The sequence below is a fragment of the Ictidomys tridecemlineatus genome, chromosome 3 (genome assembly GCF_052094955.1).
Source record: "Ictidomys tridecemlineatus isolate mIctTri1 chromosome 3, mIctTri1.hap1, whole genome shotgun sequence".
NCBI lineage: Eukaryota > Metazoa > Chordata > Mammalia > Rodentia > Sciuridae > Ictidomys > Ictidomys tridecemlineatus.
The window spans coordinates 33,479,389-33,496,133 of NC_135479.1; the positions used below are offsets into that span (position 1 = coordinate 33,479,389).

General features: G+C 34.4%; 1 protein-coding gene across 1 annotated transcript in view; it reads left to right on the plus strand.

The window, feature by feature from the left end:
* Window positions 1-16,745, plus strand: part of Vmp1 (vacuole membrane protein 1) — a 115,138-nt gene that overhangs the window by 20,992 nt on the left and 77,401 nt on the right. The window contains exons 2-5 of the mRNA XM_005321558.5: window positions 384-485; window positions 2,254-2,389; window positions 3,353-3,443; window positions 5,510-5,620. Coding sequence (XP_005321615.1) covers window positions 410-485; window positions 2,254-2,389; window positions 3,353-3,443; window positions 5,510-5,620 — 414 coding nt within the window. The 5' untranslated portion in view covers window positions 384-409. The remainder of the gene's footprint in view (window positions 1-383; window positions 486-2,253; window positions 2,390-3,352; window positions 3,444-5,509; window positions 5,621-16,745) is intronic.

A 16,745-nucleotide genomic window follows, 5' to 3' on the forward strand; every position in this document is an offset into this window, starting at 1 on the left:
ATTTTTTAAAAATATTTTTAAATTACACATGGACACAGTATCTTTACTTATTTTTATGTGGTGCTGAGGATTTAACCCAGTGCCTCACGTGTATAAGGCAAGCACTCTGCCATTGAGCCACAACCCCAGCCTTCACCTCCAAATTTTAATCTGGGAAATCACTGGAATAAGTATTTGGAAAAGACTGAAAACTACAACCTTTTATTATAGCTTATTTTAGGATTTCTATATAAATTGTTTAAAATTTTATAAACCTTGGTTGAAAAGGGTAAATAGCAAATGGGTTATTACTGTCTTGTTATTCCTGTATTCAGTTTTATTCTGTCTTGGGTGCAAAGCAAAAGAATGTAACATATTGCTGGATTTTATTTTATTTTTATTAGCTCCTCAAGAGTTACTGATCTATGAAATGGCAGAGAATGGAAAAAATTGTGACCAGAGACGTGTAGCAATGAACAAGGAACAACATAATGGGAATTTCACAGGTATAGTATAGATGATGATAATAAAGACAAACCTGTTAATTGAATATTTAGTGTCTAACTCTTCTCAGAACTTTATATGTATTAACTCAATCCTTAAAGTGAACCTGAGAAGTAATTGTTATTCCCTATTTTCCAGAAGAGAAAACTGAGGCACAGAATTGTTAACTAACTTGCCCAAGGTTGTATAAATGACAGATGACAGAGCCTGATTTGTAACCAAGTATTTTGCCTTCATATTTTGAATTTAAAGTACTTTGGATTATAATATAATGCTAAGTTTATACAATGTCTTCATAGAAGTATGCACAAGAGCAGAAACTTGTATTCTGACAGTAAATAATTGCAGAAATGTTGTTTAGATTGGAACAGAAGCTGGCCAGGTGTGAAATTCCATACCTGTAATCCCAGAAATTTAGGAAGCTGAGGCTGGAGGACCACAAGTTTGAGGCCAGTCCAGGCAACTTAGCGAGACCCTGTCTCAAAATAAAAAATTTTAAAAGGCTAGAGATGTATCTCAATGGTAGAGTTGCCCCTGGGGTGGGGCGGGGGTTGGGTATTAACACAGAAGCACCTAGCCCAAATGTGACATTTCCTAAAATGTTTAGTTCTAGTCCAAATTCAATGCCTGAAATTTTCAGTATGATTTATTTAGGGCACCCTCTACTAAAAGTTCCTATATCTGTCAAGGGTTGGGGATGTAGCTTAGTAGTAGCGTGTTTAGCTGCCATGCACAAGGCCATGGATTAAATCCCCAGTATTAAAGAGGAAAAAAAACTTTTACTACTTAATCACAGATACTGTCAGGTAGTGGAGTTTGCAAAGGGCAGGCACTTTTCTCACTTCAGTTTTTTTTTCTAGATAACTGATTAAAAATTGGCAGCTAAGGGTCTAGAGTTGTAGTTCACTGGTAGAACACATGCTTGGTGTGCATTGGGTTCAAACCCCACCACCAAAAAGAAGAAAAAAGGGAACTATTATACTTCATCTCCTTTCTGAGCCCCTAGATATTGTTGATATATAGTTGCCATTTCTCAAGATTCTAGGACTTGTCAATGGTACCTGGAACATGGGAAAAATGTTTTAATCCAATATATTTCCAAGCACTCATACTTTGTACCATTCCTCTTCTAGATGGCTTAAAAGAATTTATAACCAATGTGATCCTGCAATCTGTACACGTGGGAAAAATAAGAATTCATACCCCATTTGAATCAAATGTATGATATATGATATGTCAAGATCATTCTAATGTGTTGAACAGCCAAGAAAAAAAAAGAATTTCCTGCAAAATTGCCATTAATTGAAAAAGAAGCGATAGGCAGATAGATATACAGACAAATGAAATGCCATTGAGCTTTAAATCATGGGAATCTACCATGGTCCTTAGCTTCCTTAACAGCTTTGAGACAAACTCTTAGTGGGCTACCTATATTAATTGTGTTCCAGAGGTTGTCTGCTCTAGAGAAGAGTTGGTTTCACCTTAACTGTTTAAATTTGTATGATCCACATCTAAATTACATTGTTTCGACTGTTGAGATTTTGTGGGGTTTGGTTTTTGTTGTTGGTGGTGCAAGGAATGAACCCAGGCCCTTATATAAATTCACATGTGCTAAGCCTCCACTGAGCTACATCCTCAGCTCTACTTTTGAGATTTTATGTGCAGTCTTTCAGATGTAGGATGGAGAGCTGGATGAATTTTTTTAAGTGATTCAAATAAGTAAGTATAAATGTTAGAATTTCTGTTTTAATTTCTGCTGTTGTTTTGCAGACCCCTCTTCAATAAATGAAAAGAAGAGGAGGGATCGGGAAGAAAGACAGAATATTGTCCTGTGGAGACAGCCACTCGTTACCTTGCAGTATTTTTTTCTGGAAATCCTTATAATCTTGAAGGAATGGACCTCAAAGTAAAGAGTCTTCTGCTACTTTCTATATAAATGTTATTTTCTAATTTTAGAAATCCTCAACCATCTCCTACTCCCTGCCATCTGCTCCATCAAAATATATTAAGTTAAATTTAGAATATTATCATAAGAACATATTTAGTTCTCCCTTCTATAGTTTGAAGAAAAATAGGGAATTTAGTTTAAAGAAAAATTAGGTGATGAAATCCATTTGCTCAATGGATTACTATAGTTGCCCACTGTCTCATGTTGAGTCTTGCAAAGAATAACACTGAAAATATGTTGGTTTACCTTCAAGAGAAAACAGGCCTGTGTGTATTAGATATACCGATTCTGAATCAGGACAAGGTACAGCTTTATGGCACTTTTACTTATAATTTGAGCCAATGAATAAGGACTCTGCCATGAATATATGTTCTATCTTTAAGTTTAGTACCTGTAAACACTGTTTTGAGTATCATAGAGAGCAAGTTCAACCTTTACACATCTTATCATTTTCTTACTTGCCCTTCCAAGTTAGCTATACTATTATTGTCTTACATTTTTATGGTGCTTAGAGTTGATAAAACACTATAACATTTTCATCTCATTTAATCCTAACATCAACTCCATGAAGAAATTAAAATAAGTATATAATTTTGATTTTAAAATAAAAATAAAATTGTATTGGTTAAATGTCTTGCTAAAAGTGCAATGCTAATCATCTCTAAACCAGGTCCTCATAGCTCTATTGTCCTCATAGCTCTATTATGCTTCTCTAAATTAGAAGTTGGGGGTATAAACAAGATCAGGCTTTAGGTAAAGGAAAGGATATGGTGGGGTTTATGATAAGAAATTGAGTTCCATATCCACGTGTCTTCCCTTGACTCATTTCTGCACCCTACTTCAACAAATTGTTTTAGGAATGATGCATCTGAAAGTAAGATGACTGAGGTTTTGTTTTGTTTTGTTTAATTTGTTTTTAAGATTATGGCATCGTCAAAGCATTGTGGTGTCTTTTTTACTGCTGCTTGCTGTGCTTATAGCTACATATTACATTGAAGGAGCACATCAACAGGTAGGAGATTTAGCAATTATTTTTAGTTTAAACTGTCTAATTTCAGAAAATTTCAAAATGGAATTAATGTGGGTTTCATAGATTTTGTACCCTCAAAATTTAGGCTCAGTTATGTATTTTTAATTTTATCTGATAATATATCTTTGGGGGGGATTGGTATCAGGGATTGTATTCAGGGGCCACTGAGCCACATCCACAGCCCTGTTTTGTATTTTATTCAGAGACAGGGTCTTACGGAGTTGCTTAGCACCTCGCTTTTGCTGAGGCTGGCCTGGAACTCGTAATCCTCCTGCTTCAGCCCCATGAGCTGTTGGGATTATAGGTATGCATCATTGCACTGGGCCATAACTGATATCTTAATGTCTTAAGACCATAAACTAAAAATATTCTTATATTCTTTCATGGCTGTCAGTATTCTATTTGGTATCTCTGATTCCATATTACCTTCAAAGATTTAAATGTGTCTTTCCTGACTCTGTTCAGTAAAAGCAACATGAAGCCTTTTATCTATGCCAAAGTTTTTATATCTTCTATAAAACTTTTTATATTTTCTATGAACGTTTTTTATATGGATTGGGTTTGTGGCTCAGCGGTAGAGCACTCACCTAGTATGTTTAAGGCCCTGGGTTCTATCCTCTGCACCACATAAAAATAAATAAAACAAAGGTATTGTGTCCAACTACAACTAAAAAATAAATATTTTAAAAAAATTTTTGTATAAAACTTTTACAGTCTGTCCAAACAGGCCTTTTCCTAAATTGAAAGTTAGATTTTATACCTGTAATCCCAGCAGCTCAGGAGGCTGAGGCAGGAGGATTGCAAATTCAAAGCCAGCCTCAGCAATTTAGCAAGGCCCCAGGCAATTTAGACTCCGTCTCAAAAAAAGGAAAGGAAAGGACTAAGGATATGGCTCAGTGGTTAAATGCCATTGGGTTCAATCCCTGGTAACAAAAAAAGAAAGTTAGATTTTATTTGTTTGGAAAGACAGGTTTCTCAGACTCTGGTCTGCAGGTACATTACTGATGGTAAAACAGGACATTTTGTTATTAAAATAATAAATTTTATTAAAATAATAAAACATTGTTCAAATAGGAAATGGTCTAAAATGGAATCATTTCATACTTTAAAGCTGTTTACTTCTCAGGAAATTCTTATAGTTTTAAATGTATTTCTTTAAATAATATTTAATCTTTGCAGTAAACTAGCTTGCTAAATTTTACTTTCCAAAAATGGGTAGATTTCTCTAGAAAAAGTTTGGAATTCTTTCAACAAATATGTCTCCCATTGCACTTTATTTTGTTCTTGTTTGGAAAGCATCTTGGGCGGGGCATAATAGCACACACCTGTAATCCCAGTGAGTAGGGAGGCTGAAGCAAAAGGATCCCAAATTCAAGATCAGCCTGAACAGCTTAGTGAGACCCTGTCTTAAATATAAAATGAAAAAGAACTAGAAATGTAGTTCAGTGATGAGAGTGCTTGACTAGTGTGTGCAATGTCCTGGATTCCATCCCCCGTACCTCAAAAAGAAGGGGAAAATTTATATTACCCACATTTTTACTTGGATAATCAAGAATGTATTCTGTTCACAAATATTATATAATTGCCTCCCTTTACCATTGTGTATTATGCTTTTTTAAAGTTTTGTAAGTTTTCAATAGCTTTAAAATTCTTATTTTATTAGTAATTTGCTTTTTCCTTTGTCTTCTCAAAAGAAAAAGAAATAAGAGCTTTATTCCATCCAGATAGATAAAATTTTTATTATCGTAGCTATTGCATACTAAAGAAATTAGGCCTCTGAAGAGTTTTTGTCTTAATATTTTCTTCCTAATTGAAACTTTATTTAGTTGGTTTGCCTTATTGTGGTGGTAGTGTATACATACCATATTTCTGTATCAAGAATTCAGATTTTTCCTATATCATGTACAACCAGAGAAATGAAAAGTTGTGCTCCATTTGTGTACAATGAATCAAAATGAATTCTGCTGTCATGGATGACTAATTAAAACAAATTAAAAATAAATTTTAAAAAATAATTCAGATATTTCTCCCTTCTTTTTGTTTTTCAGTATGTGCAACGTATAGAGAAGCAATTTCTTTTGTATGCCTACTGGATAGGCTTGGGAATTTTGTCTTCTGTTGGACTCGGAACAGGGCTGCATACCTTTCTGCTTTATCTGGTAAGAACTTTTTTTAATGAGCAAAAAATGAAAGAGATATTGTGTCTCTCTCTTTTTTTAATTATATTTATTTTTGAGTTTTGGGTGGACACAATATCTTTATTTTATTTTTCTGTGGTGCTGAGTATAGAAACTAGTGCCTCATGTGTGCCAGGTGAGCGCACTACCACTTGAGCCACATCCTCAACCCGAGATTTGTTGGTACTTTTATTTCAGAAGTTAAAAGTTCTAAGATCTGTATTACTTTTTTTTTTTTTTTAGCATTTTTATCCTCAAATTATTACTTAAAGATTGATTTGAATTTTGTTTTGAGTTTTCTTTTTGAGTCAAGAACTTAAAAAGTGGAAAAAAACACTTAAGCCAATAAAGTTTATTTAAATTAGTTCAGACAATTTTATTCCTTCTGAATTTTGGAATAATGATTCTCATGTCATACCATTAATTGTTGTTCTATTACTTGGAGTTAATTTCCATGTACAGAATTCTGTGTAAGGCCAGGCATGGTGGTTCACGCCTATAATCCCAGCAGCTCTGGAGTCTGAGGCAGGAGGAATGCAAAAGTGAGGCTCTAAGCACTCAGTGAGACCCTGTCTCTAAATAAAATACAAATTAGGGCTAGGAATATGATTCAGTAGCCAAGTGCCCCTGAGTTCAATCCCAGGTTACCCCCCCCCCCAAAAAAAAATTCTGTGTAAAGATTAAGATGGATTTGGACAGTTTACTTTCTATATTAATCAGCAACAGAGAGATGATGTCTTTTCTCATGTCTTCAAACACCTATGTACACTTAGACATTATTTTAGTATTCTTTTTTGGTGGGGAGGCACCTGGGGATTGAACCCAGGGCCTTGTGCATCAAAGCAAGCACTTTACCAGCTGACCTATGTCCCCAGTCCTTATTTTAGTATTCTTACTGAATATAATTGATAAAGTATTACATTTGTAGAACTAAATGCTTTTTAAACCCTTGAACCAAAATACAAAAGTGCCCTATCTGAAAAAAAAAAAATTCTTTTTCTAATTGAAATTAAACAAAGTAAAGGTAAGTTTTTCTTATCATTCACAAATATGCCAAAAATAATATTAGAACTAGGACTAGTGAGAAAGGGGTGAGACACCTAGGGCACAAATTTATTCATTTATCCACTTATCTATGCATCCATTCATTCATTCATTCATTCATTCATTCAGGTGGTGCTTGGGATAGAACCCAGGACTTTGGGTGTGACAGGCAAGTGCTCTATCCCTGCACTATATATCCCCAACCCCTAGGGCACAATTAGGCAGGTCATGCAAGTACAGGGTTGATGTGTAAGTGCCTCATTAAATTTCATGCCCTAGATGCCTTCCTTGTTTCACTCTGTTCCTATCCCTGAATAATAAATTTAAAACAATTCCATATTTATAAATAGTTTGATCTTCATTGGGGAAAAACGAGTGAAAGGGTATCATGGTGAGACTGATTGCTGAATAAAGTTCATCACTGCAAACACGTGCAATCTCTATAACTACAATGAATTCATTTCTGAAGCAGGTATGATAAGTATTAAGGAGTGATTGATTGTCTGCTTGGTTCAGAAGAGTGCTGAATTAATGATCTGAAGAATACTTTAGGAATTAATCTATAATGATAATTTCTCCAAGTCTATTGGAGTTTAAAAACTTGGAATTTTAATAGGCGCAGCACCACACACCTATTATCTCAACTACTCAGGAGGTTAAGGCAGGATGCTCTTGAGTTTGTGGCCAGTCTCCACAAAATACCAAGACCCCCATCTTAAAAAAAAAACTTGGAATTTTAGAATTATGTTCATGTTTGCTTGCTGATTTTAGCTGAAATAGGTACATAAATCCTAAATGACGTAATCCGTGTCATTGTTTCTTTAATAAGTACTACATTCTTAGTAACATAACATTACATTCATCTTTAGAATTTGTTGAGGGAGAAGCGAAAAGAAGAAATGGCAGATTGCAGAATTCCTTTCTGTGCTTGTCTAGACCTGTTCTGAGATTTCTTGGGAAAATCAGATTAAGAAACTTATTTTAGCTGGGCGTGGTGGCTCACTCCTATCTATAATCCCAGCGGCTCAGGAGGCTGAGACAGGAGAATCCTGAGTTCAAAGCCAGCCTCCGCAATGGCAATATGCTAAGCAACTCATTGAGACCTTGTTTCTAAATAAAATACAAAATAGGACTGGGGATGTGGCTAGTGGTTCACTGCCCCTAAATTCAATCCCCAGTACCGAGAAAAAGAAACTCAAGGATGGGAATGTGGTTCAGTGATCATGTTTGCCTCACATGCATGAAGCCTTAGGCTCAATAATTATTATATATAATATCCATTAACTGTATATAAAATATATTACATGTTAAAATATATTAAAATTACATATAAAAGCTTTGTGTGTTAGCAGTACCAATAGTAATCGGAGATTCAGGATGGTTCAAATTACTTTTTTCATTTTTAGATAAACTGAATCTTTTTTATTGTTCTTTCATGAGTAGCATTTTTCTGTGACTAGCATTTAGGATTCTTTCAAATGTCCTAAAATAAAATGTATATAAAATAACCAGATCTGCATTTTATGGACATTTAATTCTGCCTATTGTGTAGGAAATAGATCGATACGTTATTAACTAAAGCCCACAATTTATATTAGGGTTCACTGTGTTTATAGTTTTAAGGCTTTTGACAAATGAATAGTGTTTATATATGTATGTATGTATATATACTATTATAGTATCATATAGAATAGTTTAACTGCCCTAAAAATGTCCTGTGTCCCACCTATTTATTTCTACTCTCCTCCACACTCTCACCCCATCTCCAAACTCCTAGCAATATGCAGTTTCAATGTTTCATGGCTTGATACCTCATTTCTGGTGGTTTGTTTGGTTTTTTAGTTGTAGATGGACACAATACCTTTATTTTATTTATTTAGTGGTGCTGAGGATCAAACCCAGTGCCTTACATATGCCAGGCAAGCACTCTACCACTGAGCCATAACTCCAGCCCCACCTAGTTTCTTTTTATTGCTGTTATTCCATTTTGCAAATGTATTACCACAGTTGTTTATCTGTTTAGTTATTGAAGACATCTTCCAAGTTTTGGCAGTTATGAATAAAGCTGCAGTAAACGTTTGTGTGCAAGTGTTGTTTGGAATGATTTTTTTTTTTTAACTCATTTGAGTAAATTCCTAAAAGTGTGATTGGTGGAGCATGTGCATTCATTGCTGGTATGGAGAAGTTGTCCTTCATGTATTAACCTTATATCTTGCAACCTTATTGTAATCATGTGAAAGTTCCAAGATTTTTTTGACAGTTTTTTAAGATTTACTATGTAGATAATCATCCTCTACAAAGACAGTTTTATTTCCTCCTTCTCAGTCTATATATCTTTATTCCCATTTCTTATCTTGCTATATTAGTTCAGTTTCCAGTACGTCGCGATGGGCAAAAGGTGCGACTTATGCCATCCAGGGGGAGAAATAAAGAATGTCCAGGTGCTTCTGCCGTTTTCAGTGCTTTATTCACGCAAATCACTCAATACAGTTTCACTCTATAGGTTCTTAGTAAAGAAAATCGACAATCCTTAAATACTAGGCACTGCAATAGTCATAATCAATTCTAGATTAATTAAGTCTAAGCACTGCAAACACACTTAATCATGACAGGCTAATGACAGACATTTTCTCTGCATGCAAATGTCAGTTCAAAAGTTTCAAGCCTTAGGCTTTAAGTCCAGCAGATGCATACTCACTCAGACTGTGGTTATCACATCAAGAACAAAAGTAGGCTTCTCCTGGAGTGGAGCTGATGGCCAGCCAAGCCATACAACCGTATATCACCAGGGTCAAGATGTGGCTGTAGAGTTTGAGAGCTGTGAGGACCACGCAGAGTATTAGGCAAACGATGACAAGTGATGGGATGTCAGTACAGGTCTTCATTAGGCTCTCCAGCTTGTGTGCCTCAGTATCAGCTTGCCGAATGTCTGTTAATTTGCTCTATTATTTATATTGTTTTGAGGCTTTTGACCCCCGTTTCAATCCTTATCAGCTTCCACCGGATTCTCAGTGAAATAATTTACCCTGGGGTTTAAAACATCTGATCTGGTGATCCCCACCCCGATCTATGGTGAAGCCAGAGGCTTCACTGTGAGTTTATCAGGGTGGGGGAAGTGACTTGTTTGTGCCTGAGAGCCACACTGGAGGGTTCCATTAGGCGTGCCTGTAAGACTGTAAAAACTGGAGTTTTTTAAATGGAGTTGCTTAGGCTCAGGCCTAAGGACATCCTCACACAGTATGATATTGAATAGGAGTTATGAGAGGGGCATCTTGCCTTGTTGTCAATCATAAGAGGAGACCTTCTACTTTCTCACCCTAAAGTATGTTAGCCTATGTTAGGTATAGGTTTTTGTAGATTTTTTTTTTTTTTTATCAAATTGAGGAAGAACATCTCTACTCCTATTTTGCTGAGTTTCTTTTTTTTTTAATCATGAATCACTGTTGGAATTTGTAAAAAAAAACAAAACACTTTTCTTTTAGACTACAGCAATCAGAAGTAGATCAAAAGCCAATAAAGCACAAACAAGAAAATGAGTATATACAATTGGAGAGTAATCTGTTAAACTTCATTTATTTATATACTAGTTTTGATTTTTCAGTTGATTTGTTGAGATGAAAATCAAATTACAAGAGGTTAACTACTACCAATAACAAAAAGGAGAAGTATCAGTGTCATGCTCTGTTATACTAACACTGCTTGAAGTCAGTTCTATTGTTTTTAACCCTTTTTTCTATTTTTATGGTATCTGACCAATGGGAAGATTTTGTATTCTCACACTTTTGAACTCTAGCCATATTGTTTGCTTTGACCAGTGAAATATGATCATAAGTAATAATTTGCTTGGAATCTTTGGGTTGTTATTGTAGCATTGTCTAGTTTATCCTGGTAGATTAGCTAACATCAATTAAATATTTACTATGTGTTAGGCTCTGTGATCATTGCTTTAACATGAATAATCTCAGTTCTCTCAAAGAGCCAAGGTAGTCAGTAACCAATGATATAGCAAATAAGGGTAAATTATCAAATGTATGATGTGAACCTTGGCCAAGAATAGAAAAATAGGAAAGTAGAGGCAAAGCAGAGTCAAAGGTTTTAAATTTTTATTTGTGTTATTGCTATTCCAAATAATTTTTGGTCAGATGTTTTTAATTTACCATTTTCTAGGTATAGATGGTGGACAGTATTTTATTCTTATAGATCACATTTCTTTTGTTTTATGTCTAGGAAATGTAATTGTATTTGGAAGTCCTAATTCTGCTTTCATTAATATAATCCTCATTTAGGGAAATGTGACAATAACATTCTCATGGCCTACTTTTTTGTGCTGATGAAACAGATACCTCTGCCATTTATTCATATAACTCCTCAGTCCAGATACAAGTGACCATGTTAGAATAGTAGTCTGATTAGAAATATAGGCCTCCTTTTGACAATAATTTGAAGTAAAATGTGTGAAAAAGAAACCAATTTTAACAAAGAGAAAAGATTTAGTTCATTCTTTTTCATGTTTCTCTTTACTGGAAATCATAGCCTCAAAAGTTTTTCATATTTTATATTCACTGATTCTCCCAGTGTGGAAGTTCTTTTTTGGAAGTATCATTTAGTTGATTATAATTGATCATATACTAAATGGTCACCTACAAGAGTTGTATTTTGCTAGGCATGGTACTCATGCATGTAATCCCAGTGGCTTGGAAGGCTAAACCAGAAGGATTGAGAATTCAAAGCCAGGCTTAGCAACTTAGTGAGACCCTGTCTCTAAATAAAACATAAATATGGGCTGTGGATATGACTTAGTGATTAAGAGAACCCCAGGTTTAGTCTTTAGAATAAAAAAAAAAACAAGAGTTATATTTTCTGAAATTTTAGATACTTAAAATGGAAAAGTTATCTTGATTTTTCAATTTGTCTATAAAGTTGCACTCATTTTCAAATTTTTTTTACAAAGTGTTGGGATTAGGGATTGAATACAGAGATATTATACCACTGAGCTGCATCCTAGTCTTTTTTATTTTTAGACAGGTTCACACTAAATTGCTGAGGCTCACCTCAAACTTGGTCTTCCTGCCTCAGCCTCCCAGCTGTGGGGATTACAGATGTGTGCCACCATTTATATTTTTAGGTATAATTAAAAGATTGTAATTTGAAATTCAGATGTCCTGGAAGTCCTCATCACTTCTTTGAACATTAAAAGTAAGAGTTAGTAATTGTTTGATCTGCATAAAATTTTATGACATCACCTGGCGAAAAATTGCTAGGTTGGACTACCATCAATTTTTTTTTTTTTTAAGAAAGAAAGAGAGAATCTTTTTTTTTTTTGTAGATGGACACAACACAATGCCTTTATGTTTATCGAACCCAGGTCCTGCCCATGCTAGCGAACACTCTACCGCTGAGCCACAATCACAGCCCCCTACCATCAAATTTTGTCAATTGATTTGAAGACAGCATAAATTTGTTTGCAAGACACCAGATATCTAGCCAGAAATGAAAAGTTAAATATTGTTTATGCCTGAATAGTGGTTGATAACCAGCAAGGAGGTGACAAAGGAAAAGCAGTGGCTTTCTTTTCTACATTGCTCCATGGTAGTTAGTTGGATCACTACATATCTGTTAATATTATTGATCAGCAAATGGCTTCAAAAAACATGCTAATTCCCCTAGACATTATAATTGTTATTGTATGTTTATGCAAATAAGCATTTTTTTGGCAGAAAAGGACCTGTGCTATTCTTCAGATTTTCCAAAGAGACTGTAATCAATAAAAGATTTTAAAATTACTTTTAGAAATTTTTTCTTCTTTTATCTGTATTTGTCTGCCACTAGGTGGCATTGCTAATATAACCAATATACTGTACTTTATTTGCAAGTTCCTTTCTGGATAAGTATATATTTGTTAGAATAGCTTCATTCAGAAACCAAACCATCAAATGGCTCTTCCTAGTTTGGAGACATATTCTATTATTTTTCTGTATTTAACACCTACAAATTTTATGTACATCAGAGCAGTTAATATATGTGAGTGAAAATATTTACATAATAGTTTCCCACATTCATTAATTAGTTCAGCAATTATCAGCCTTTCATCCATTGTAACATGTATTTCCACAAAGAACATAACTCGTAGCATGCTTAGACTCACGTATAATGCCAAACTGACTTTCAGTTGTGTCACTTTCTTTAATTAAGAATATGCAAGTAGCCAGGTACAGTGGTGCATGCGTGTAATCCCAGTGGCTTGGGAAGTTGATGCATCAGGATTGAAAGTTCAAAGCCAGCCTCAGCAAAATCGAGGCACTAAGCAATTGAGACCCTGTAGTGCCCCAGGGTTCAATTCCCAGTATCAAAAAAAAAAAAAAAAAGAATATGCAATTGATCAAAAGTATTTTTGTTGGACTGGGGTTGTAGCTCAGTGGCAGAGCACTTGCCTCGCATTTGAAAGGCACTGCGTTCGATCCTCAGTACCACATAAAAAACAAATAAAATAAAGGCATTCTGTTCATCTACAACTACAAAACTTTTAAAGAAAAAGTATTTTTGTTATTAAGCTAAAATCTTTCATTTCTATCATGAGAGGAAATGGAGCATGTGGATTCAGATAACATGGTTTGAATGTCTACTCCATTATTATTAGCTTCATGATAGTTGACAGATTTCTTAACTTTTAAACCTCAGTTTATTCAATGTAAATGGGGGTAATATTTACCTGAAAAGGTGGATAAAATTGTAAATATATGTTTAAAGACATCAAAATTTGAAAGAAATTAAAAGAATAGTAAGGTCAATATCTAAGGTCAAAGAGAGTACTGAGAGGAGAGGCTGGCCCTGATAAACCGTACAGGCTTTAGGTTACAACCCTAAAGGGTGACACTTTAAAAGAAAGGATGAACTATACATAAATCAGCCCTAGTAAATACTGAAGCTCAGGTTTAAATAATCTTATCTGCTTAGAATTGCTAATGGCCCAGACACTCACTAGACACAAACTTAAATCTGGAAGACAATAAAATCACCCTAGGCTTCACATTATATTTTTTATATGTATAGAGTCCCAGCACTCACAAAACAGTAATCAGATATATAAGGACATAAACTAATTTTATCAAAAACAAAGCAAGAGAAAGGTTGAATATGCATAAAATAATGCCTAATGTTATTGGACATGTGCTTCAATCCAAAATTAGTATGTTCAAGTATTTTTTTTTTTTTTTTTTTAGTTTTTATACTACTGGGAAGATTTGATGGGGTTTTATTTGTTTCTTTGTTGGTGCTAGGGATTGAACCCCAGGAGTGCTTTACCACCCAGTTACATCTCCAGATCTTTAGATTTTTTTGAGACAAGGTCTCGCTAAGTTGCTTAACCGAATTGTTGAGTGTGGCTTTGAATTTGAAATCCTCCTGTCCTGGCCTTCCAAACTGCTGGGATTACAGGTTTGTGCTACCATGCCTTACAACTTCGATCATTTTAACAGAAGATTGGAAACTGAAAAAGCAAAGTGGAAGTTCTAGAATAGTTTTTTCTTAGAATAACTAAAATTAAGACCCATTTAATGGGCTTTCATTTGACAGAGCTAAGAGAGAAAACTAATAAATTATAAAATAGACCAGAGAAAAATATCCAGAACAAAAAAAGGAAAGATGGCAAAATGACATGCTGTCATTTTGTGGAAGTCATCTAATAGCGGAATGATATCATTTTTTTAAAATATTTTTTAAATTGTAGAGGGACACAATACTTTTATTTTATTTATTTATTTTTATGTGGTCCTGAGGTTCAAACCCAGTGCCTCATATGTGTGAGGCAAATGCTTTTGCTGCTGAGCCACAATCCCAACCTCAGAATGGGATCTTTAAAGTACTCTTAGAAAATGTCTACTAACAGAGGATTCTACATGTAGTAAATAATCACATCAGTAGTGTAAAATAAAGATATTTTCCTAGCTGGGTATGGTGGTATACACCTTCAATCCCAGCAACTAAAGAGGCTGAGGAAAGAGGATCACAAGTTTGAGGCTAGCCTCAGTAACTTAACAAGACCCTTTCTCAAAATAAGAAATAATAAAGGGCTGGGGGTGTAACTCTGTAGGAGAGCACCCCTGTAGGTTCCATCCCATCCATCCTAGTACTACCAAATATATATATATATATATATTTTTTTTTTTTTTCCGTGAAATGGAAATAGAATTTGTCACCATGCCAATCCAAATATTTTTGGGATTGGTTCAATCCCCAGTACCATAAAAAAATGAGTAAATAAATAAGTATTTCATAAAATTGTTACTGTACTGACTTATTTCAATTTTCTTTAAAAATCCTGAACAGGTAACTGGGTTTTTCATACCTCACTAGTAAAGCATGTATGAGGCCCTATTCAATTCCCAGCGCTACACACAGGAAAAAAATCACCTTATTATAAAAGGAATTAAACATATAGAACTGAAGAGATGTTTATATAAATACTTATACTGCAGATCATTGTAACAAGTATTATTATAAAATTATTATAGAACCCCTAAAATAGGGAAGAATTTGCTTGGAGGAAGAAATAGGAAAACTTCATGAAATGAGTTTGTTGATGGAAAGGTATAGGAGAATGTAGAATTCCTACTCTCTTGCAAATGAGCCCCATGTAAGAAAATAAGTTGATCTAAACTATAGAATGCTTTGAAAGTCAGACTAGAGAATTTAGATTTTATACGTCCCAAAAAGTAATTCAGGAAAGAATTAACATTTGCATTTTAGAAGCATAACTCTGTCAGCATCATGTAATGTATTTTTTGTGGAGAAGAGACTGAAAGTATACTTCATTTAGAAGGCAAGAACCCAGTTAGAAGGCTATATCCAAGGTAAACTCTAATGAATGCCTGATCTAAAGAAAGAAAGATTAGGAAAGGTTTCAAATATTGGGGAATGGATAGAGTATGGGAGTACAGTTAGCTAAAATAAGAAAAATGTGAGCTTCACTTCTAGAATAAGAGCTCTTTGAGGACCAAGTGTTTTTTTTTCTTGCTGTTGTATTGCAGGTTGTCCAGAACAATGCCTGTTGTGTGTTAGGGTGCTCAATAAGTATATGTTGAATAATGTAATTAAACTAAAATCCTGAAGCCTATGTAAGGAGGAACAGACAGAATAATTAGACTTCTTTTATTAGCAAAACATTCTGTCCTAACATCTGAGCCTTAATTGTGACTATTGATGAAAAACAATCTAGTCTCTATACAACTTTCTCCTAGTTTGCAAGATAGTTTTATATTGAGCATTAGTACATCCTCTTATTGTGTCTCCAACAAATTAAACTATGTCTGCTGGTATGTGAACAATATTTTAATATGTTTTTTATCTTCAGTTTACTTAAGCAGATAACAGGCTCAATGAATGATTTAAGAGGTGATTTTAATCATTTATTCAGTGTATTAATAAGATCTGATTTATCTTTATAGTAAGTTATTCAATAACAAATTAGAAGTTAAATGTAAAGTATGAATTATATTTCTTCTGTTCTTATTGTTTATGCAGACAGGTTTTTGTTCATTTTTTGACATCTGTGTGAGCAAATTTTGCTTAGCAAGTAATACACGCTACTGATTCATTTACTTTACTCATATTTTTACATAGATCACATTTTTTATTTATTTTTTTAAAATATTTATTTATTTATTTTTCGGTGGGCACAACATCTTTGTTTGTATGTGGTGCTGAGGATCGAACCCGGGCCACACGCATGCCAGGCGAGCGCGCTACCGCTTGAGCCACATCCCCAGCCCCTAGATCACATTTTTTTTAAAAAGCTGTGGCTGACAGATTTTTCCTAAGCTAACACCTTCTAATCTTCTCTTCACTATTAATTCCTTGAAATTTACTGACAGATTCATCTTACGCTTAGCAAGCACGCACCAGATTTCCTTTTTGCAAATCCTATACATGAAAGACAGAGGAATGCATATTTATTCTCTGGTGTCCTGGAAATTATACCCCGAGTAAAAACAATACATTAATGTTTGCACAAAGTAGATACATTTGGACGTATGGCCCATTTGGATAAGTCAAAATTTTTACCTTA